The sequence below is a fragment of the Hermetia illucens genome, chromosome 1, assembly GCF_905115235.1.
Source record: "Hermetia illucens chromosome 1, iHerIll2.2.curated.20191125, whole genome shotgun sequence".
Taxonomy (NCBI): domain Eukaryota; kingdom Metazoa; phylum Arthropoda; class Insecta; order Diptera; family Stratiomyidae; genus Hermetia; species Hermetia illucens.
Window position 1 is genome coordinate 146,816,774 of NC_051849.1, and position 24,190 is coordinate 146,840,963.

Genomic DNA, 24,190 nt, shown 5'->3' on the forward strand with positions numbered 1-24,190 from the left:
CCCGAACACCTTTATACTGTTTGACATTTTCTATTAGAAAAATGGAATAAGTTGTTTCTGACTTTTAGTGGTTTATGGAAATGCTTAACGTAAACAAATCGCTGTTTTGTTTGTCAATAACACGCACCATTGAAGACCTTGAAGACATGAATTAATGACTTCAATACAACTGGAATGTACAAATCAACCACCTTTGACCATGAAGGGATGGTTTTCCGCTCTCTTCTTATGATATGGGGTGCAAATCTTAAAAATGTGTATAAAAGCCACAGCTATTAAAACGACCCACACTCTCTCCTTTTACCACAAAGCATTACACTATAAAGAAGATCGCGCGTTAAAAGTTCTCCACCTTTTTCACTGAGTTTTCCTTATTACATTATATTGTGGCGCGGCAGGATCTGCAGCATTCGAAATTTATTTCGGATGTTGCGGATGCGGACGGGTAGATGGCGCTGAACGTGGAAACTCTCCACTCACGCGTTTTCAGAACGCACCGGGGAAGTGGAGAGCCAGCGGTAAAAAAGTGCCGTTGGTTGGGACAGTAAGGACCGCTTGGAAATAAGTCGGTCTCTTCTGTTCCCAACCGCGAGACAGATCACTTCAGCGCGAATATAAAAAAATATTATTACAAGAAAAGGCTCCATCGGTCAGTCTCCTAGAAGTGCGGGAAAAGTCTATTACTAAAGTTGTTCGTTATTTTCTTATACCGTTTTTGATATTAAGACTGAATGTGCAGAGACTGAATTGGAAGTGTTATTTCATTGATTTGATATTATATCTAGTCATAAATATGTTGACATTTAAAATTTTCATTTACTAAAGTGGTGACCCCGAAGAACAGCATCCTTGGGAACTCCAGCATCAGCGATCCCAAATAAATCGTTCCCACCAGTTGCTCCGCAACAAACAACAAAGAAAGGATCGCAGTGTTTTCCCAAAATCTCGATCTTCAGCCCGGTGCGCGTAGCACATTCAACGGATTGGCACTTTTCTCGCCCGAAAACGAGTCTTGCTTTCGCTGCGTTGCTACAACGTCGGGGATAGTACGAAAACATTTCGCTCAGTCATCGCATCGCGAGCTAATCACCCAGCGCGCCCAAGTAGAGCCGAGCGCGCCCACGGCTCGAGCTGTCTAAGTGCCACCGGCGGACATTTTCGTCGCCCTTTCCTCGTTGCTCGGCCGGTCAAGTCAATCAACTGTCGAATTGCGGAACTGGGAACTCACAGGAAGGAAACGGCAGGTAGAGTCACGTAGCAGGGACAGGAGTAGCCGCGGCAACGATCAGCAGTAGCGACTGCTTATCGCATTCACGCCAGCCCGAGCCGGGAATCAACAGATCGGAGAGCTGTCCGGCCGTCATCCGCCCAACTTAAGCAGCAGCGGAGCCAACGCATTCCGGAACTCTTGCTTCCTTGCAGCCGAGCGGAAAATCGATAAATTTTCAATTGAAGAAGTGTTTGCGTATTCTCATCAGCCTCTGTCAAAATAATTGTTTGAAATTGAAATATTATTTAAAGAAAAAGTGACAATAAAATTAAAGCCGCTGCAAGAGACGGCGTTGAGGTGTTTCAAATCGCAAGTTCTCGGTTTTCCCGGTGTTTTTGGTCTGCGCTGGAGAGCGTCCGCTTCGGTCGTCGTTTTCTTTTTCTCGTTTCGTGCGTGCATTTGTGGGTGCGGCCTGCCGTGTCGGTGTAAATTTCACCGCGTTTCAGTATAAACTCACCGCGTCTGCATCACAATCTCGTACTTCTCGGTAGGAAAATGTCGTTTGACAATAAAGACGCGGCAGGCCCATCGGACCCACAAGTGACCGCCCTCGCCGTACGCGTTCCTCCGTTTTGGCGTCGGAACCCCGAGCTGTGGTTCGTGCATTTGGAAGCACAGTTCCAAATGTCCGGTATCACATCGGACGCGACCCATTTCAACTACGCGGTGGTCGGCCTGGACGAAGAGTCCATACTTCTGGTGTCCGACGTGGTGAAGTCGGCATCGTACGCTCAGCTCAAGAGCGAGTTGATCAGGCGCCTGTCGGCAAGCGAGTCGGCAAAATTAGACCACTTGCTGGCGGGTTTAACGTTGGGTGATCGAACTCCCAGCCAATTGCTTCGTGAAATGAGGCAATTGGGTGGGAGCAAGATCGGCGACGACCTGATCAAGTCGCTCTGGCTGCGTCGGCTCCCGGAGGGCACCCAGGCGATCCTAGCCTGCGTCTCCGGTTCCTTGGAGGAACTAGCAGCAACGGCCGATCAAGTACAGGAGGTGTACGTTCGCCCAACCATAGCGGCCGTTCAAACACCGTCGGACGAGGTCAGCGACTTACGGCGCGAGATCGCGGCCTTAACTGCCAGCGTGGCCGAGATGCGGGCGACGTTGGACGCTCAGCGTTCGAGTGCCAGGCCGCGAGCTCGCTCACGGTCTGCCACACGAAAAGGGCGTTCGGGTAGCAGGTCGTCAAGACAGCCTGCGGACCAGGGTATTTGCTGGTATCATCGTAACTTCGGAGATAAAGCGACAAGATGTACGCTACCTTGCAAATTCGCGCCTACCACAAAAAACTAGGTCCGCGGGGGGTCTTGGCGACGGCCACCCAGAGCGCAGCGCCACGTCGCCTAACTATTTTCGACCCCCTCAGCAGGCGCAACTACCTCGTCGACACGGGTGCGGAGGTTTCGGTTCTTCCCGTACCCCAGCATCATCGACTATATCCACAACCCCTCAAACTGGCGGCAGCAAATTCATCCCGCATCAATACATACGGGTACAGGCAAGTGGACGTGAGTCTTGGCTTGCGTAGGACGTTTCCGTGGCGTTTCATCCTGGCGGATGTCAGCTTCCCCATATTAGGCGCAGACTTCTTGTGTCACTATGGGTTGCTGGTGGACTTGCAAAATAAGTCCCTTATAGACCCCACAACCAAACTAAATTCGTCGGGCCAAATGGTATCTCACGCTGACAATAACCTTTCCGTTCTTTTGGAAGACATCTCCGACTCTCGTGTTCGGACACTCCTCCAAAAGTTCAGCCAGATAACTACCGAATGTAGTCTCTCGAAACCAGTAAAGCACAATGTGCAGCACCACATAAATACTACTGGTTCCCCGATTTTCTCAAAGGTGCGTCCTCTACCACCCCAGAAACTGGCTATCGCGCGGAAAGAATTTGAACAACTTGTTCAACAGGGTATCTGCAGGCCCTCAAACAGCTGTTGGTCTTCCCCTTTACATATGGTCCCTAAGCCAAATGGCGAATGGCGTCCCTGTGGGGATTACAGAAGGCTAAACGCACAGACTGTTCCTGACCGATATCCGATTCCACTCATCCACGACTTTGCGCATCACCTCGCGAATTGCCGCATCTTTTCGACCTTGGACTTAGCCAAGGCATACCACCAAGTCCCAGTAGCTCCTGAAGACATTCCAAAGACGGCAATATGCACACCCTTTGGACTCTTCGAGTTCACCCGAATGACTTTCGGATTGTGCAATGCGGCGCAAACCTTTCAAAGGTTCATTCACTCAGTCCTGCGAAACCTCGATTTCTGTTTCGTCTATTTGGATGATGTTTTGGTCGCTTCTTCTACTGAGTCTGAGCACTTAGCCCATCTCGAGTGCATTTTTCAACGTCTCCTTGAGGCCGGTTTAGTCTTAAACGTTGAGAAATGCAAATTCCTTCAAAAACAGGTGAGATTCCTCGGCCACTCCATTTCCTCTGAAGGAATACAGCCCGACCCAGACAAGGTGCAAGCAATAACAAGCTTCCCGCGTCCAAAAACAGTGAGGGAGTTGAGGAGGTTCTTGGGCATGCTAAACTTTTACCGTCGTTTCCTGCCCAAGGCCGCCCATCACCAGTCCGTTTTGAACGCGTACTTGTCTGGCCCCAAAACAAAAGACACACGAGAGATTGTGTGGTCTGAAGAGGCTGTCTGCGCGTTCAATAAATCCAGACAGCAACTGGCTGACGCTACACTTTTGGCATTTCCTCATCAAGATGCACCCCTAGCCGTTTTTGTTGATGCCTCTGACATCGCAGTAGGTGCTGCCCTTCACCAAAAGGTGGACCAAGTTTGGCAGCCGTTGAGCTTCTTCTCGAAGCAGTTGAATCCCGCTCAACGGAACTACAGCACCTACGATCGCGAACTGCTCGCCGCATACCTGTCCATCAAATACTTCCGTTTCTCCCTAGAAGGCAGGCCGTTCACAGTGTTCACGGACCATAAGCCTCTCACGTTCGCTTTGAAACAGAAGCCCGACAAAGCGTCCCCTCGTCAGCTTCGACACCTGAGCTTCATAAGCCAGTTCACGTCAGACATCCAGCACGTGTCCGGGAAGGACAACATTGTTGCTGACGCTTTGTCTCGTGTCTCCGAAGTCAACATCCCCGCCTCACTCGATTTCTCGGCTATTGCCAAGGCGCAAGAGGATGACGCAGCACTTCAGAGCCTCAAGTCCAACCCCAAATACAAATTTCGGGAGTTGCCCATCTTCGGCTCAAACCTCTCGCTCTGCTGCGAAGACTCGGAAAAGGGACCTCGGCCATACATTCCGGCCGCATTTCGCAAGGAAGTGTTCCACGCAGTTCACGACTTGGCGCATCCCGGCATCAGGACAACAAGCCGGTTAGTCACCGGAAAATACTTCTGGCCCTCCATGAACAAGGATATCAATTCCTGGGCCAGAGAGTGCATCGCATGCCAGAAGTGTAAAGTCTCCAGGCATGTAAGGAAAGAAGTGGGCTCATTCCCCCGCACTACCAAGCGTTTCCACACAATACACCTCGACATAATAGGGCCTTTGCGAGACTCGCACGGTTACAAGTATTGCCTCACAATCATCGACAGGTTCACGCGGTGGCCTGAGGCAATACCTCTGAAGGACATTACGGCGCAATCTTGTGCCGAAGCCCTCTGCCGAGAGTGGATACCTCGCTTTGGCGTCCCTGCAGTGATCATCACTGACCAGGGAATGCAATTTGAGTCCACCCTTTTCTCCGAGTTAGGCAAACTCCTGGGTTTTAAACGCCAGCGGACTACTGCATACCACCCGCAGTCCAATGGGATGCTAGAACGTTGGCATCGGACGCTGAAAGCCGCCATTATGGCACGCGACGACCCGTCCTGGACTCAAGTCTTGCCTCTCGTCCTACTCGGCCTTCGAACAACCCGCCGAGAGGAATTTGCTGCCAGCCCCGCGGAGCTGGTTTACGGGGAGAACCCAAGACTCCCAAGCGATCCGGTCTTCGACAAGAGATCGGGTCTCACGGAGTCGGGGTTGGTGCGTCTGCTGAGGGACAATCTCCGACGCATCAAAGCGCCACCACCCACTCGACACTCGTCCATACCTGCTTGTTCGCCCAAGGAACTGGACACATGCACGCACGTGCTGATCAGGACGGATGCCGTCCGGAAGCCGCTGCAGCCTCCTTATGAGGGCCCGTACCGCGTTCTCGAGAGGGGAGAACATTTCTTCCAGCTCGAGATCGGTGGTCACAAAAAGGCGGTCTCTTTGGCCAGGCTGAAACCCGTGTGCGCCCCGAAGCAACGTCGTGTCCGCTTTGTGGATTAACGGCGAACGAAGTTCGGGGATCCGTCGCCGAAACCCCCTAGGTTTCGTCTGGGGGCGGAGTGATGTGGCGCGGCAGGATCTGCAGCATTCGAAATTTATTTCGGATGTTGCGGATGCGGACGGGTAGATGGCGCTGAACGTGGAAACTCTCCACTCACGCGTTTTCAGAACGCACCGGGGAAGTGGAGAGCCAGCGGTAAAAAAGTGCCGTTGGTTGGGACAGTAAGGACCGCTTGGAAATAAGTCGGTCTCTTCTGTTCCCAACCGCGAGACAGATCACTTCAGCGCGAATATAAAAAAATATTATTACAAGAAAAGGCTCCATCGGTCAGTCTCCTAGAAGTGCGGGAAAAGTCTATTACTAAAGTTGTTCGTTATTTTCTTATACCGTTTTTGATATTAAGACTGAATGTGCAGAGACTGAATTGGAAGTGTTATTTCATTGATTTGATATTATATCTAGTCATAAATATGTTGACATTTAAAATTTTCATTTACTAAAATATTATTACATAATTTGTAAGTTTTCTCCGAAACCCGGAATCTCGGGATAATGTTTTGCTGGTTTATACTGACTTTGGTATTATTTTAAGAGCTTTTTTTCTGGGTGAAAGGAAGAGCAGTAGTAGAGCACGGCATGTTTTGGGTCCACATACATATAACCACATTCAGGACACTTGGTGGAAATACCACGTCCAGAAATTGCGTCAGCTTATAGTGAATTTCACAATGCCGTCATTCAATGTAAAGTTAAACAAGTCGAGAAACCGGAAGCTGGGCGCTTCAGGTATAAAATGTTTTATGTGTTTTTTTTTTAAAGACATTTGAGTGTGATTTTGCGCCATTAGTACGTAGTACGTAATATATGCATATATTATGTGCTATTAGCCACTTTCGGGTGATATTGACATTCATAGTCTTAAATTTGCAAAGAACCGACAAATTTGAAATATGATATTTTTGTTAGAAACAGTGCGATTTGCATCAAATTTGGCAGGATCATGCTCGATATTATAAATTACTGCAAAATTTCGTGGTGCTAGAGTGTACTTAAGGGGAGTTTTGCAGCCAATTATTAAAAATAGTAATATACTATTATTGACTTTATTTAAAAGGAAACTGATATGTAGGGCACCATATAATGCCTCTTGTGTTTTCCCAGATTTTTCGGCTGAGTAGTTTCCGAGAATGGGCCCGTTAAAAAAATGCACTCCCCACATTTTCGATGAATTTCAAAACTAAGATTTGATATCCCACATGACTATATTTGGTGTAAAAAATGTGCACCCCCATTTTGCATGTATGGGAACCCCGTTAAATTCGACGTTCACAGTTCCCACCTTTTCACTAAACTTGGTGTCAATCGCTATAGCCGTCTCCGAGAAAAATGCGTGTGACGGAAAGACAGCTACCAATAAAAAAGCGAAAGGAAAAGCAAAAGTGCGAACTCCTCCAGGATGTTGTGTGTTGTTGTTATCTCCAGTAAGGGCAATCTGCCCTACGCGGAGATACTCAGAAAGATCAAAGCTGATCCCAACCTAAAACACCAGAGCAGAAATGTGAATCGAAGCCGATGAACTCAGAAAGGGTATCTCATGTTCGAGCCGAAAAGATCCAGGCTAGGCTAAACTGATGAGTTTCGCACTAAAGGCAAAAATTTACTTAGGGAAAATGACGCAGTGCGTGCCCAAAAACATAAGATCTACATACAATATAGAGATCTTGATGAAATGTCATCGAAAGGAGAAATTTGCACTGCTCTAAAGGAGCAATTCAAATTGGAAGAACTTACTGAGGAGTCTGTTGTGGGCTTACGAAAAGCCTATGATGGTACTCAAACGGCCACAATACGAGTACCAGCGGAGGCAGCGCAGATGTTGTTGGCTGCCGGAAGGGTTCGTATTGCATGGGTTGTCTGCCGTTTAAGAGAACAAACTTCACTAAAGAACTGCTTTAAATACCTCATGTTTGGGCACTTCGCGAAGGTATGCACCAGCAGCATTGATCGATCCGATCGATGCAGAAGGTGTAGGGAGAAAGGCCATATTTCCAGATAGTGCAATAGGACCCAAGTACCCATTGTGCGAAGTAAAAAAGAGACAGGATAACCGGCATATAGCCGGAAGTAGTAAATGTCTGGAATTTAAGAAGGCGCTCACTGCAATGGGAAACTCAGGTCTATTCAAATAAATCAGTGTCGGGTCGCTCGGGATTCTGAGGAATCTGAGATGGAAATCGCCATCACAAGTGAACCGTATAGAAACCACCACGGTGGCATATGGGTCACAGATTCGACTGGTGGAGTGGCGATATGGGCTTGCGATGGACAGGCCATACAACGTACTGCAAGTTAGGCAGCCAGTGACTTTGCGTGGGTAAAAATAAGTAGTGTATATGTTATGTACATGCTGCTAAGCCCCACTAAGTCAGACACTGTCCGAATTCGAGGAAATGCTTGATAATCTTATTCTTTACGCAAAGAGACGAAGTCCAAAGGTGATTGCTGTTGATTTCAACGCTTGGGCCCTAGAAAAGGGTAGCAGAAAATCAAATACCAGGGACACAGTTTATTAGAAGCTTTTGCGAAAATGAACATGATATTGGCTAACGAAGGTGCTGTAAACACTTTTCAGAAAGGGGGTCAGGCTCGGCTATAGATCTGTGGCGCAGCAGGATTCGCGGCATTCGAAATTTATTTCGAATGTTGCGGATACGACGGATAGATGGCGCACGGAACTCTCCACGCCTTTAGAACTCGCCACGGGAGTGGAGAGCTAGCGGTGAGAGTGTGCCGTTGGTTGGGGGCAGAAAGAATCACATGGAGAGGAATCGGTCTCTTCTGCCTCCAGCCTTGCGATAGACGGTTGTTTTCGCGGCCGTGCAATTAGAACTACGTCCTAACTGGGTGAAATTACCAGCTGCGCTCGATTGGAAAGTGGAATTGTTACAGTGAGGTGACACAATAATAATAATAATCGTTGGCGCAACAATCCATGTTGGATCAGGGCCTTGAAGTGTGTTAGAGCACTTCATTCAAGACCGTAACGGTACACTAGGAGGCAATGTGGTCAGCATTACGCTCGCCCGAGATTATTACCCTGATTTGACTCAGGTACTCATTCACAGCTGAGTCGACTGGTGTCCGACGACAAATCACGATACAAATCCCACTGCCACCAGCAAGATTTGAACCGCGACCTTCCGTACGACAGCCGACAGAGGTGACACAAAGCATCTTGAAATTTGATTTTTGTATGAACTGCCGAACGGCCAGCGAACGAATACTAATTGGTGATTTTCTTTTTGCATAATAACGTTCGACCTGAACGAGCCTGGCCCCAAAACTAGTTGCGGAGCGAAGAATAGTTAAAGATCTGACCTTTGTCAGCCCTGTGCTGGTGCGTGGTATGCCCTGGTGGGTCAGCGAATGATACATCCACATCTCCTTTTAGGTATTTGTCGAGTGACTGGACAAAGCCCCATTATGCCCGAAACCGAGAAAGATTTCAGACAGGCCTGCAAAAGCTTTGGATGAGCAGACCTTCATAGAGGTGTGGTTAGATCAACCTGATAAAGCTGGTGCCTCTACGGAAAGAGCGGCCCATGTGGACCAATGCATCGTCAAGGCATGTAACGCGTCTATGCCGAGGAGGTGCTCATTCCCCAGTAGAAGACCAAACTACTGGTGGAATGGTGAACTGGCCAAGAGCAAGAGAAGCAAGAGGAAATGCTTTAAGGAGCTCTGCCCTTTAGGCAGTGCTTATAGAATCGTGATGGGGATGAGAGGCCGTTCACTTCCGCAGATCACGTGTCCTATTCCATTGCTGAAAATCATGCAGGGACTATTCCCCCAGCAAGAGGAGAACACCGACAAATTTCCGCCGCCTCTGAATGTGACGCAATTCCTCCAGTCACCAGAGACGGGCTGCTAGAAATCTGTGATAGAATAGGAGATAATAAAGCGCCCTTAAGCTTGCCGTGAAATCCTCCCGGTTGTTGAGAGCAAAGGCGACCTTTCAGAACGGCAGTATGGGTTTCGTAAAGCCAGGTCAACTATTGATGCCATCAAATTGATTAATGGCTGGGCCGAAGATGCAATTCACAGAAAGGGTAGCAAAAGCAGCAAATGGCAGGAACCCTGGACGTGATAAATGCATGCAATTCGGCCAATTTGAATCTAATACGCAAATTCCTAGCGAAGTTTGCTATTCCCCTCTATCTCGCTGCTCTCCTTCGTAGTTATTTAGCTGAAAGGAGGCTCTGGTATGACCCCGATCACGGACCCTAGGTGCACGTTATTTCCGCGGATGCCTCACAGGGCACCGTATTGGGCCCCCTACAGTGGAAAATTATGTACAAAGATGTACTTGATTCTCCTCTTCCGGTAGAAGCCACGATGGTGGGTTACGCCGACGACATAGCGCTGGTTGTTGTCGCAAAACATCTCGAAGGTGCTGAGTTATACTCAGGCGAGGCAATCAGTGCTGTCAAAAGTTGGCTAAAAAGCTCTGGTGTGATACTTGAGAAGGAAAAAAACGGGAGCGGTCCTCATCACTAAACGCCGGAACAGAAATAACGCCTGTATTAGAATCAGAAATCACTTACAACCCGACCATCAAATACTTGGGGGCGATGAAAGACAGGAAGCTCAGTTATAGGTAACACGTGCAGTATGTGTGTGACAAATTATCAACTGCAATTGTGGCCCTGGCAAGGATGATGCCGAACGTGGGAGGGCCACGGTATACCTCTAGGTTGGTTATAGCCAGGGTGGTAACCTCAATCATGCTCTATGCGACCCCTGCTTGGAGGGAGGCGTTGCGGATGTCAGGTAACACTAACAAACTGAGTGCAGTCTATGGGAGGACAGCCCACCATTCGTCATCTCTGAAATGATGCCGATTGACATCTTGGCAGATGATATGGCGAACATACACAATGCGAAGCAAATCTCTCCCTCATCGCAGATGAAAAACGCTCAAAGGGAGAGATCCATAAATAGTTATCAAGAGCTCGGGAAAGGGTCAGTGAACTCACAGGCGCATTGCTTCCATCAAGGAGTGGTTAGAGAGATGACAGGGTGAGATTAATTATAATCACGGGGCACCGAGGATATCTCCCAGTACCTGCACAGGTTGAAACTGGGGACCTCACCCGATTGTCAACTGCATGATCGTATCTATCCAAAACAAACTGCGGAAGGCCGAGGAGAGGAGAAAACGCGGCTACATGCACCGTGTATAGAAGAAAGTTGACTAAGCTAGAGTGTGTTGACTTCGCCCCGTGATGTAATACATTATGGCGGTTCCGCGGGGGAGAGAGGGAGTTGGGGGTGGTGGTAGTGGGTAAAAATTCCACACGCTGGTGTGTCTTTTGAAGATTTCTACCTTCTCAAAAAAAGGCATACAGACAGATACACAATAAACTGATTTTAATAAGGTTTTGATTCAAACAAAACCTTAAAAACCATGATTTATCCGCCATTGTCATTTTCGCCATTTTCCAATTTTTGTCTTGCCACTTTTCGATGTTCTGTATCTTTTCTCAGGTGGATTCATTTTGTTCCCTAACAGGTAGCGCGCCTTATTTACCAGGAGAGATCAATAATTTTACTGGAAGACGCAACACGATTATTTTCGAACGCTTACACTTCCTCGCAGGAGAGGTTTATGTAAAAGGATTGTGTGAACCATTCCGACCATGAGTAATCTGGGGTACTATTTCGTATCCGTGCTTGCAATGATTAGTACTTGACGCTTTCTGGAAGTCATAATGTAGGTATGAGCGAAATTTAGCTCCGAATACTATTCGTATTTCTTTCAATAAAATTGGTGAACTAGAACACCTCCGCCTTTTATTCCACTACTTCAACCTCTACCATTTCCGGTCAAGTTGTTATGACATTAGTTATCTCAACATGTTTAGGTAGGTTCATCACATGTAGCACCATATTTTTTCAGATATTGGGGTTTCGTAGTTTCTGGAAACAGCTTCTTGCAGTAACTGACCCATCTCAGACCCCCGCCCTCCTCTCGTTTGCAACCAATGTCGAAACTAATAATCTAAGTCTTTCGTTTGGTATCCCACACTCTCTTTTGTATATTTGGGGACCCCAAAGTAGAACTATGTTACTCACTGCATACAATAGAATTCAAAGTCCCACCTGGTTACCAAATTTCGTGTGAACAGGAGTAATCGTTTCTGAAATAGGAGATATAACTGACAATCAGACCGACGGACGGACAGACAGTAAAGCGTTTCAATAAAGTTTTGTTTTACACAAAACATTAAAACAAACGAGTGATGATAGAGCCAACTAACCAGATGTTGCCTCGTCCTTTTCCTGGAAGCAGAGGGACCGAGAGGAGCTACAAGGTCCTATCTTACATACTTCACCTCATATAGGGGTCAATAGCAACCGCATAATTAAGCAAGGATACAAATCAGTTACTTCCCTTTGTTGCCCATTCCATAATATACGTAAGCTAAAATGCTTTTCTGCTCCTGCATCGAATCTCTTTTGGCGAGTGATATTTCTTTTATCGGTGATGATCTGAACATGGAATTCCACACCAATATGATAATGTTGCTTTCTACAGTAGCCGAATGTCCTCCCGAGCAAAAGCCCTACTCCGTGACGCTTGAATTAAAAGATAATGAACAGGATACGTCAACATTTCCAGTTAACTCTTTATTCCATTAAGGTCACTTTCGGGCAAATCAAACCACTTAAGTTAATCTTCAATGCAGTTGGGCCTCCTTCCTGGCGTGAAATTCAAAGTTAATTTTACTGTTGCGCTTTCGACATCTGTGAGCCCACTGGCTCAATCGTCAATTCATAGACCTGAAATTTTAGAAAAGAATTACTTTGCGTTATCTTTAACATAAGGATACCTTATCTGTACTCACTTGAACATTGGGTGGAGTAGCAATCGCGTACAGTATGGCGTTTGAAATGTCTCCCGGACTCAAATAGGGAATTCCCAAGCTATCTAGCAGTCCTCCAGGAACGAGCTCCGTATCGACAGCACCAGGACTGATACTCTGAAACATGATATCATATTATAGGTAGTCCAAAAATCGAGATGCCCCAATTGCGTATATAGTGGAAAGATAGGAAAGTATCTTCTAATTGGTAGAGAATACGTGAATACGCATTCTGCGAATTGGTAACAGGCTGATTTAATCTAGCTCCATGGAGGGTATTTCGCACCAGTGGCTATGGTCCAGATAAATCTGCTGCAGAAAATTAAGATTCAAAAGTTGTGAAGAACTCACTATAGAGGACTGCCCGGTACTTTTCATTTTTCCAGAAGATTTCTCACATTTTCCAGGAAAATCGGCCATGGAAGTATCTACGCGAATAAATATCTATCCGGAGTCGACCCATATCCATAGTCAGAAGCGATCCCAATTAAAAGTGAAGTGCTAGGATATCAACTCGTGCGTGATGTACAAACCCAAATATTACTTCTGAAACCAAAAGCTATTTAAATCCTCATAATTTTGTGGGTACACCGCATATCCAAAATTACTGCAGTATGCATTATCTGCTTGGAGGTAACTAGACGAGTCCTATGTAAACTTAGAAAGATTTCCTAGCACATGACGTCTGTCATGAACGTATTTGTGACATTGTGAAACTTAGAAAACAAGTATTCAGGGCAGAAAACTTCCTGGAGGCCATGGATAATATTCTAGACACACGGCCGAAACACAACGCGCGCCACTACATTAAGGCAATCATCGGAAATCTGCACGTCTCCTACAAAAAGTCCATGGGTGAACTGCAGTCGACGACAAGGGTTGTAGTAAACTTCCATATAAAATAAACCCCACCCGGGCCACGGCTGTAATCGACAAGAAGTATGACCTCGTCTACGCTAAGATTCTGCGGAACGTCAAGAGGAATTCAACAGCCCGTGCGACAATGTTAGCAGAGTCAGAAGAATGCAAAAGGGCGAACTCCTACTGGAGTTTCGGACGACGCAAAAACAAACGACGCTCAACTACCAGAACGTGGTGGATATTTCAAAAGAACTGGTGAGGCAATTGATCTGGAAGGTAACTGTGGAGTGAACATCGACAATTATTAGTGAGAAGTCTTAGCACAGTAAAGAACTTGCAAAAAGCATATGACGGCACGCAAACTGCATTCATCAACTGCCCAGCTGTTTGGCAAATGATTTGTTGGAAGCTGACAAACTCAAGATGGGATTGGTCGCCTGTAAGATTGGTGGGGAAATGTGTCCTGCTATCTGTTTTAGATGGCTCAAGTATAAACATACAGCTAGATCTTGCCAAAACCAGTCCGATAGGTCCACTCGATGCAGACGCTGCGGCGCGAAAAAAGGCAAGGAATTGCGGGAAAGGCCATAAATCCATCTATGTTGTGCTACGATGCCCGATATGTTGGTAAGGGTTACGTAGAAGCCGATAGCACAATATGGGGTTAATCCAGATAAACCTCAACCACTGTGAGACCACACACAATCTTTTAGGCCAGCCAGTCCACTATCGAACCATGCAGAGGGAACGACAATGCTATATTAGCACTTACTAACGTGAAAACTACGCAATCTGAACGAAATGAGGATACCTAATCCAGCCAAAATTAACGGGGTTGTTTTCTGTAGCTGCTATCCTCCAATTAGCGCGACGAGCATGGTATATAAGCGAATGTTACATGAAGTGTCTTAGAAGTACATCATTATCATGGCGAGGGATTTAGCCACATGGTGTAGCGAGTGGGAAGATAGGTTTCAAATAATAGGGAACCGAGATTGCTTCGTTGCAGAAAACCGTGCTTGTTAACATCGGAAAAACCTACATCTTACGCAAAAGGAGCATAGGTTAAGTGAGAATTAAGCGGAAGAGTGGCATACGCTTATGTAGGATGAAGCAGTGGAGTTCAAAGTTGTTTGACGCGGAAATGGTATTTAAGTAAAGTTCTGGAAAATTCGTTTAAGGAACTGTGTGAAGAGGCCAACTTTAATCCATAGTGAGGAGTCGGCTCATAGAAGGCATGTCTAAACAGCGAACCGAGTTAAACAAGGTTTCAGTTTCTGCGAAATTCTATAAAAGACTTGGGCGGAGCACATTCAATTCCTAAAATGAGCGTGGTAGTCGTTTAGGTAGTGCATCTCCTATTACTACTGTGGTTGAATTGCCATCAGTTCTAAGTTACTAGTTACATACTTTTTGCTTAGGCATCACCATATTGTTTATTTTTCCTTTATCGGGTTGTACTTTTTTATCTATCAGCGCTACAGAAGTTTAAGCGAGAATCAAATGAGCAATACAAGAGAAAACAACAAGATCTGCGAATATTGCGGTTGAGATCTGACTTTCCCTTGAAAAGTTCTGATTGTTACTTCAATTACATTAACATCGTTGAAACCAGTCAACTAAGCCGGCCAATTCAAGAACTAAGACCCCTTCGTTGTTTTCAACCGCATTTTCATACGTGACAGCCAACGTTCAGCACCCTTCACATTGTTCTGCAAAGATAATGTTTTTTGAGTGTATCAGAAGAAAGCTGGACCAGGGCAACAGACCCAAGTTTGAAATGATGCTAATCAGTGAACAGTATCGAAACAATAGTTTAGCGATGTACACCGCTCTTACCTGGGTACGCGGCGCGTTCTACTTCAAGTTTGGCCCAGGGGTAAGGACATGGCTCACACTTTATAACACCGAAAGAGACGCTACCGAACATTCGACGCTCTACTGGTACTCTATAGTCCACCGTCTTCAGCACAGACGGGCAAATCCTGGTTGGGGGAGATACCAGGTTATTTGAGATTGGCATGCCTCACGCTGGCTTCAAATGGAAATCATATAAAAAATGGCGACAAGAATGGCCCTCGTAGTTTTAAGCATCACACTCACATTGACGTTTTGACACCATGCTGGAAAGAAAGCATTGCCGCCATAACCTTTACATCGTAATCTCTGGTGTCATCGGTGAATGGTTGGCTAGTTTTAGAAAACTAATTTATTACTCAGTAACCGCCAATCAATACATTGGGTAAGCAGTGGTTGAGGGCGGACACCAATGGGAGTGATGATGTTGCAGCTGACATTGTTGTAAACTCAGGTATAAGCCTAATAACAAATGTCTACAGGGCTTTTGTAGCCCAAAGGACATTCAATCGTGAAAAGCCTTCTAGATATTGATAAGACGGCAGAAATTGCCGATTTGCGGAAGGGGTGTCACAAATTTTCTAGGTTTGCAAAAAAAATAAATGGCTTGCGGGGCATCCACCACAATGAAAGAGTAGTCAGCTGGAAGGAGACTTCGTAGCACTTTAAAAGAAAGAAAAGCTAATTCCTAGCAGGAGCCACAGCGAGGTGAATGGATATTCGTGGGACTTGCTTTTGAAAATGGTCATCCAAAAAGTCGGAAATGCTGCTCATTTAATACCGAATGAATCCCGTTCAAGTTGACGCCCATAGCGTGGAAGACACTGTGGCAAGTTACCTCTTGCGGGTATTGAAGGACTTTATCACACAGAGAGCTTCCAGGACTATGAGACGCTCGATAGCCAGGGGGGATAAAGATTACCTAGGGGTTCGCACAAGAAACAATCCCGGGGCCAAACCTCTGGACCGCTTCCTACGATTGTCTGCTATCAATCGACATGCCAGAATATTCAGATCAGGTCGATTATGGGCTTTTTTTAGCAGTGTTCAGGAATGGGTTAATGCCCCTTGAAAGGAGGTGTATCATAAACACCCTGCACACATACAAAGACGGTGAACTTTATGGGTGGTATTGGGATACCGCCCTGCCCCAGAACCGCTTGTCACGGTGATCCTTCTTTCCTTATTGACAAGAAATATAAAACGCATACGTTATACGGTGGTTGCCCTTGAAGAGTGCTATCATATATAAAATGCATGACAACTCTCTTGAGAAAACGAGCTTGGAAGCTTGCAGCTTCCAAGCATCATGGAGGTTTTTAGTCTTACATGAATTAGATTGGCACCTAACAATATGTTCTCTAATAGGATGAACGGAGACAATCCATCTTTTTTCTTGAGGAACTCGGAATGGGATTCGTGAGCAACTCAATGCAGATATATAAAAGCCCGACCGGTAGAAGGGAATAATGTCGAGGGTTTCTTAAAACCAACAGATTTCCATTGTACCTCTATTTATACCGATTCGTCCATAGGGTTTGATACCGTTGACCACAATATTCTCCACTCCAAACTTCATCTAGTCAACCGGCGCTAGGTGTGCCATTCGCTTAAAGTCTCCTCCACCATCCACTTCCTACTCTCTTGGTGGGCAACCCCCCTCTCTATTGACTTCCAGGTGTGGGTGTAACCTCCAATGGCAAACTTCGTTTCAATTCTCACCTTGTTGACATCATCAATGAAGCTTTCAAAATATCTGCCCTTATCCTACGTTCCTGCTCCAACTTTATCTCAATCCAGCACTTTCAACTCCCTTATCGAAAACATCCTTGAATATTACTGAGTAGTCTGGTTCGCCTTCCCTAACCGTGATAAAGAGAAATACAAGCAAATTCACCTTGACCCTCTTCTTCAGAAAGGGCCTTCCCCATGTAGATTATCCGTCATGGCTCTGCGCCCGAAATCTCCCTTCCCTACAACAATGCCCCATATTATCCCTGTGTGCCTTTTTCAAACTCGGTAATTGCCTGGTGAACTCCTCAGCCAATTGCGATATTATTTTCCGCATCGCCTCCCGTAGTAGACAGCTCGACATTTACTTTCACTCTCCGATCCTGAGACTATGCTGGTCCTATAACCTTTACAGCTTGCGTCCTTTGGCTGTTTCTACTTCCTCCGTCTTAAGCGTAAGTTAAGCTATTTACTTGTCCCTCCCTCAGAGCACAATATGTAACTAGAAGTTTACTTTCTGTGTATTGTTATTAAATAAATATAACTAGGTATGATCAAAACATTATTTTTGACAACTGATGTTATTACAACTGACATGATCACTTTCGCCTAAAGCGCCAAAATGATCTAAAGAATTTCATGGTTCAAATACAGAAGCAGATCAAATTGGCAACATACAAAGTAACGAGAACCACGAGACTCAAGGCCTGGTGGAATAAGGACCCAAGTTCTCATCTAAGAGAAAAAAAGGAAGCGATGAGGCTTTTGAGACAAATTTCAAACTATGGGCATTTCCGTAGGACCAAACAGGCAACTAAAAGATGGAAGAAGGAAATCAGGAGAGCAAAAAGAAACTTCTGGGATAACTTATGGGAAGAAATGTCGAACCAGACCAACACCAAACAGTTCTGTCTAAAGATCAGAGGTTTTAGAAACTTTCAGGAAGAGTCCACGCAACTTACATCATGGGATCAAGACAAGAAACAAAAATTTCTCACAGAAATAGAAGGTAATTATTGCAAAAATCTATACGCCTACGTACCATACCTTATGCCTTATGCCTTCAACGCGGATGATCTGAACAAAGTTCTTGCTAAGCACAAGAGACAGTTCACTCCAGGGAATGACAAGATACTGTACTCTGGCTGAATGAGAAACCGATCTTCACTTTCTGAGCGCGTTTAATGGGGCTTGGAGGCCCTTCAACTACAACCAGATTGATCTGAATACTACCATGAACTTTGGACCTATCTCCCTAATAAACACTTTCGCCAAAATTCTAAACGGTATAATCAAGGAAAGACATTCCTTCTTCCTAGAAACAAAAAACATGCTTGCGAAGCATTGTTATGGGTACAGAAAAGGAAAATCGACCACGACGTGCTTCAACGGCCTATTGCTGAAAATGTCTGAAGCCGAGAGCAAGGGCATAGTTGTGAAAGCTGTGTCGTTTGACATCAGCAAAGTCTACGAAAGAGTGAACCTACTCCTGCTTGCCGAAATTATAAGAGGAAAGACGCGTCATCTAACATAAACTCTTGCACCCTGCACTTTCTAGAGCACAGCTGGATGCGTGATCGTAAACAGTGGCCTACCCCAAGGAAGTGTTTTAAGCCCTGTGCTTTTCAATCTGTACACAACCTCGCTTCACTCCAAACCCAACGACTCATCAACTGGAATCCACCAATATGCAGATGACTCTATCATCCTTGCTATAGGGGCAGGAGATAATCAGGTGGATAGGCTACTACTAAAGCAGGTTTGTGAACAAATGTGATGCCCTGAAACAAGAAATAATGACAAACCGTGTAAAATTCTGGTACATGACTCCCCTCTAAAACAGGAAACGGAGATAACATTTCGGGGTAGGGGAATTACGAAATCCCAATTCCTGAAAGATCACGTCAATAATACAACCATAAAGGCGAAATAGGCAATAAATTTTCCATAGGTTTCTCGTAGGGATTAAAACCTGAGAGAGCCCTAAAACTATTTAGACCATAGTGCTGTTTCCTCCACCCCTTTGTTGTACAACAGGCAACAGAATAGGCACGATTGTGGCATCTCAATTGAAAAGATACTTAGGTTTAACTAAGTCTTCACCGCAACATGAGGCTTATGAGCTGGCGGGTGCTCTTCGAACATGTTGCGCCTACCGAATAACATCTTATGAGGCAGTATGCGTGATTGCGAAGATGATCCCGGTAGATATTCGAACCGATGAGGCAAGTCGTCTGTATGAAAATCAGGAAGCAAGCCTAAACAAGCAAAGTGAGCGTTTGTGGTCACTGGCTGCATGGAAAACAGTATGGGACCAGGCGAAGAATGGCCGGTGGACATACAGGGTTATCCCAGACATAAGCATGTGGACTATGCTGAACCACGGTGAGACGAGTTACGATCCGACTCAGTTTTCAACCGGACACGGTGGATACAGGAGTTACCTTTATAGGTTCGGTTTAGATAAATCACCCGATTGTCCTACGTGTGAAGAAACAGCCGAAAATGCAGAAAACGTTTTCTTCGCCTGCCCCAGATTTAAAAGCTCAAAGAGAAAGCTTGAAACAGAGCTAAATACCCGTTTAATGGTAGAAAATCTAATAAGGTACATGGTGCAATCAAATATAACATGGGACGCGGTAGTTGTAATTGTGAAACGGATCCACCAGCAACTACACGCAACAGAAGTACAGCGGAGACATAGAAGGGAAGTTACTGCAATTAACGCCACGCAAAGCGGCAGCAGCGCATTTAGAGTGATTGGCTAAGAACTGAACAGCCCCACGAAGCAATACCGAAACGGTGGTCCCGCAGGGAGAGCGTGGAGAAAATATGGGAGGTTTTAGTCGGTAAGAGTCCGGCGTGCGTGCCCTAGATTCCAGATGCGTACCTATGATGGATTTTCCCCAACCAAAAAAAAGACAGACAGACGGACAGATAGACATCGACTCGATTCTAATAAGGTTTTGTTTCACACAAAACCTTAAAAAACGGTAACTCTGTCAAACTTGTAACATGTGTTCTGCCTGTTTGGACAGTCTCCGGCACGATTGTTCTAACAAGTGTTGGCACAAAACGTATTGAAATATATGTGGGTTGTCTAACCTACAAAGAGTCTGGCAACACAGGGTCCAGTGCCCAAAAACCGTGAGACAGTTGACACTCATAGACCGAAGACCTGGCCAAGTCTCATCCCCACGTGCGATCATTGTGGGCCGGACTAGATAGCTTAGTTCTCTCTGTTAGCCAACCGGGGCATCGTGGGACAAATAAAACCTACAACAACAACAACAACGACATGATCACTGTCAGCAACAGTGACTTGCCCAGAAAGGAGTGGCGTAATTAATTTGGATTAGTCACTGAATTGCTCCATCTAGTTGATCCATTAGTCACCGCAACTTGGATGAAGTAGCACCCCACAACTGGCATTCCTTGCGGTCAACAACCTTCTCAAAACCAAAATCTACCAGCTAGGTTCGTCAAGCCATCCTCTATGATTCAGAGCTGGGCAGTATCAAAGGCCAAAAATGTCACCTCGTGGCAACAGAAACAGCGAGCAATATTGTGCTAGGCCAGTAGCTTAGTAGGCTGTGATGATGCCGGAGATGGGGACATGCACTTCGATTTTAAGGACATATAATCTGATCTGATTGGTCTAAACATCTAAGTTAATCGTTTATCACAAAAAATCCACCGAAACGCAATAACTTATGATCCGAATCTGATCTGAGAACCTTTTGACTCTCCCTTGACTCTCTGATCAACTGAGAAGGGACGAACTAGATTCGGGCAAACCAACTCCTTTACGGGGCGAGAGAAAGGAAGAAGAAAAAAGGTACTTGTACATCAATTTCCGTCTATATCAATATGGCATTTAAGTCGAATTTTTGTCGTAGACCGCAATTGTCGCGTCGTTGGCTCCTACATTTTAGAAGGGCAAAGTTTGCGAAAGACACCGTAATCGCAGTGCGCATTTGGAACAAACAGTGCCACTTAGCAACACAAAAACTTGAAAGGGTTGAACTTACACAGCTCTTTCATTCTAAAATATTGGACGAGCAATCCTGGAAAAGTAAACGCCTGTGAATATAAAAGAAATTAGCGGAATACTATTAAATAAAACTGACCGTGATTTTGACTTCTGTGCCAGCATGTGCGAATTCGTGACGATACGTTTGAGCCATAGCGGTGACAGCATACTTAGAGGGCGGATAGATATTCCCTCCAGGAATTCGCTCAGTAGTGTGTCCAACAACGCTATTGACGATAATCACATGCCCATCAAAATTTCGCCTTTTCATGGAACTGAAGGCTTCACGAACGCAGAACACAACGGCCGTAACATTTGTATCCAGGGTCTTACGAATTACTTCCGTATTGCCAGGGTCAATCAGGTTTTCTCCATAATGAAATGTCCCCGCGTTGTTAACGAGAATATCCGTTCCACCAAGAACTTCATCCACCCACGCGAAAGCCTTCTTAACATCGTCCTCGTTGGTAACATCACACTTAATTGGATGATATCGTGGTTGCAGGTTGGTAGGCAATGACTTTTTATTTTCCCGCAGTTTGGCTTCCCGGCGTGCCAAAGCGACCACCACAAGTCCGGCCTTGACCAGGTCCGCCGCGACAGCAGCTCCAATGCCGGAGCTAGCCCCGGTTACAACCGCTACTCGACTTTGCCACCTTTCCATTGAAATTCAACTGACTAAACGAAGCAAACGAAACGTTTGGTAAATTGTTTCGATTTCGGGGAGTATTTATGCATAGATAAACAGTGAACAGCATGAGATAGCAAAATTTTATCTTTATCTAGGGTTGATTGATAAGCACCCTGTTCACTTGCACTACATATTTCATCACTTGAATCATTTGTTGAAGCGTTATCTATGGCGTTTCTGATAAAACATTTGGCAGAGATATCCCCATTCTTATTTTGATTAAATTCGATAGATTTTTTGTGCTGAACCGCCAGTACGAATTAAGTACAATCTTTCTAATTTCGAACTTTTTAATGGCAGTTTGAACGCTAATTGTAATTCAGACTCTTGCAATTTATTTAATTAAATGTCAAAAACGTGCCCAAAGTGAATCGACAAGGGATGGAAAAAAGTCATCATAGTGTGAACGAGTAAATACCTCTATCTGCTGACTTAAAAGATGAACGAAACCTAGAGATTTGCTTATAGTTTATAGAGAACACAATCCAAACTCTATTTCCCAGTTAGTGGCAATACTAAGTTACGGGTCTTTTTCAACGTTTCAGCGAAGACTTTGCGAAGGTCCCCACATAAGACCTACACCAGACGAACTATTGACGATTATTGCGACTTTGACTGCCAGGTGGTGAAAATATTCAACTTTAGCCTTAAAATATAATGAACAGTGTACTGTCGTTTATGGAAATTCATCGCCACAATACTTAGCTTGCATCTGAATAGACAGAAACCATCCATAGAGTGGCAAAGTCGCCCTCTAGAAACAGAAAGTTTTAAGTTTCGGTTCCAATCAAAAGAATCTGCTAAGGGAAATCTCATCCGAGGTGAAGAGTCAATAAAAATACTAGAGCTCATGTACCAGGCAAAGTCCAACGTACTCCAGATTAAGGACTCTCGTAGAACAGCGCAGGACCTGAGGGCACTCAAATATGAGCTGTAGACACTCAACCGTAGAAAAGGGCTATTCCGTTCAAGCAAACACGATGGTGTTTATATCGAAAAGGTCTGCAAAGGCTCGAAAAAATGAAATCCCAGGATATGTGCTTGCTTAGGATGTGCCAACGGCAGTATAAATAAATACATTTGTCAATGCCTACGAAACGCATATGAAAATGCAACGCATGTGAGCTCCATCGAGGGCGACATGGCCTTAATAATAGTCAAACTAGTCAAATTCCAGCATGACGATCTGACAAGCGGACCTTAACATACGGGTGCGGGCTGCTCCTTCATACAGAAGCGGTTCAGGAACTTTAGCCAACTGATTTTGGAGACAGAGATACGCAGAATTGTATTGAATGTGTCATCATCATCCTGGCCTGCCTTAATAAAGAACTCCAGACATCCCGGTTTTGCGCCGAGGTCCACCAATTCGATATCCATGCAAGCTGTCTGGCGTCCTTGCCTACGCCATCGCTCCATCTTCGGCAGGGTCTGCCTCCTCTTATTTTTCTACCATAAATATTGCCCTTATAAACTTTCCGGGCTGGATCATCCTTATCCATACGGATTAAGGGACCCGCCCACCGTAACCTATTGAGCCGGATTTTATCCACAACCGGACGTTCATGGTATTGCTCATAGATTTCGTCGTTATGTAGGCTATGGAATCGTCCATCCTCATGTAGAGGGCCAAAAATTCTTGGGAGAATTCTTGTCTCGAACGCGGCCAAGAGTTTGCAATTCTTCTTGGTAAGAACCCAAGTCTCCGAGCAATACATGAGGACTGGCAAGATCATTGTCTTCCACAGTAAGCGCTTTGACCCTATGTTGAGGCGTTTCGAGCGGAACAGTTTTTGTAAGCTGAAATGAGCTCTGTTGGCTGACAACAACCGAGCGCAGATTTCATCATCGTAGCTGTTATCTTCGGCCCTAGATAGGAGAAACTATCAACGGTCTCAAAATTGTATTCTCCTATCTTTATTCTTCCCGTTTGACCAGTACGGTTTGATGTTGTTGGTTGGTTGGTTTTCGGTCCTGGCGTTGCCACCGCTATATTTTGTCTTGCCTTCATTGATGTATAGCCCAAGATCTCGCGCCAATTGCCACCTGCTCGATCTGGATGAAGGCAGTTTGTACGTGTCGGGTGGTTGTTCCTATGAGGACGATATCGTCAGCATAGGCTAGTAGTTGGGTGAACTTAAAGGGGATTGTACCTATTGCATTTACCTCAGCATCACGGATCACTTTCTCGAGGGCCAGGTTAAAGAGGACGCATGATAGGGCATCCCCTTGTCGTAGACCATTGTTGAAGTCGAATGGTCTTGAGAGTGATCCTGCTGCTTTTATCTGGCCTCGCACATTGATCAGGGTCATCTAGGTTAGTCAGTCTTATCAATTTCTTATGGATACCGAATTCTCTCATGGCAGTGTACAGTTTCACCCTAGGCGGCTTTAAAGTCGATGAATAGATGGTGCAACTGTTGTCCATATTCCAACAGTTTTTCGATCGATTGCCGCACAGAGAAAATCTGATCTGCTCCTGATTTGCTCGGAGTGAAGCCTGTTTGTATGGGCCAATGATGTTC

General features: G+C 45.5%; 1 protein-coding gene across 1 annotated transcript; it reads right to left on the bottom strand.

Annotated features, from left to right (window-relative positions):
• Positions 1-12,237: 12,237 nt before the first annotated feature.
• LOC119658440 (farnesol dehydrogenase-like) lies at positions 12,238-21,664 on the bottom strand. The gene is made up of 3 exons (XM_038065846.1): positions 21,072-21,664; positions 12,475-12,609; positions 12,238-12,409 (listed from the first exon to the last, which is right to left on the bottom strand). Exons 1-3 carry the CDS (start codon positions 21,636-21,638, stop codon positions 12,353-12,355), a joined length of 759 nt encoding a protein of 252 aa, XP_037921774.1. The 5' UTR covers positions 21,639-21,664; the 3' UTR covers positions 12,238-12,352.
• Between the last annotated feature and the right edge of the window lie 2,526 nt (positions 21,665-24,190).

Bases quoted from the DNA above. Each gene is read 5' to 3' on its own strand.
- LOC119658440 (XM_038065846.1), bottom strand. From the start codon at position 21,638: ATGGAAAGGTGGCAAAGTCGAGTAGCGGTTGTAACCGGGGCTAGCTCC. The intron at 12,610-21,071 runs GTCAGTTTTATT...ATCATGTTTCAG, and splicing joins GCACAGAAGTCAAAATCACG to AGTATCAGTCCTGGTGCTGT. The intron at 12,410-12,474 runs GTGAGTACAGAT...CTAAAATTTCAG, and splicing joins CTACTCCACCCAATGTTCAA to GTCTATGAATTGACGATTGA.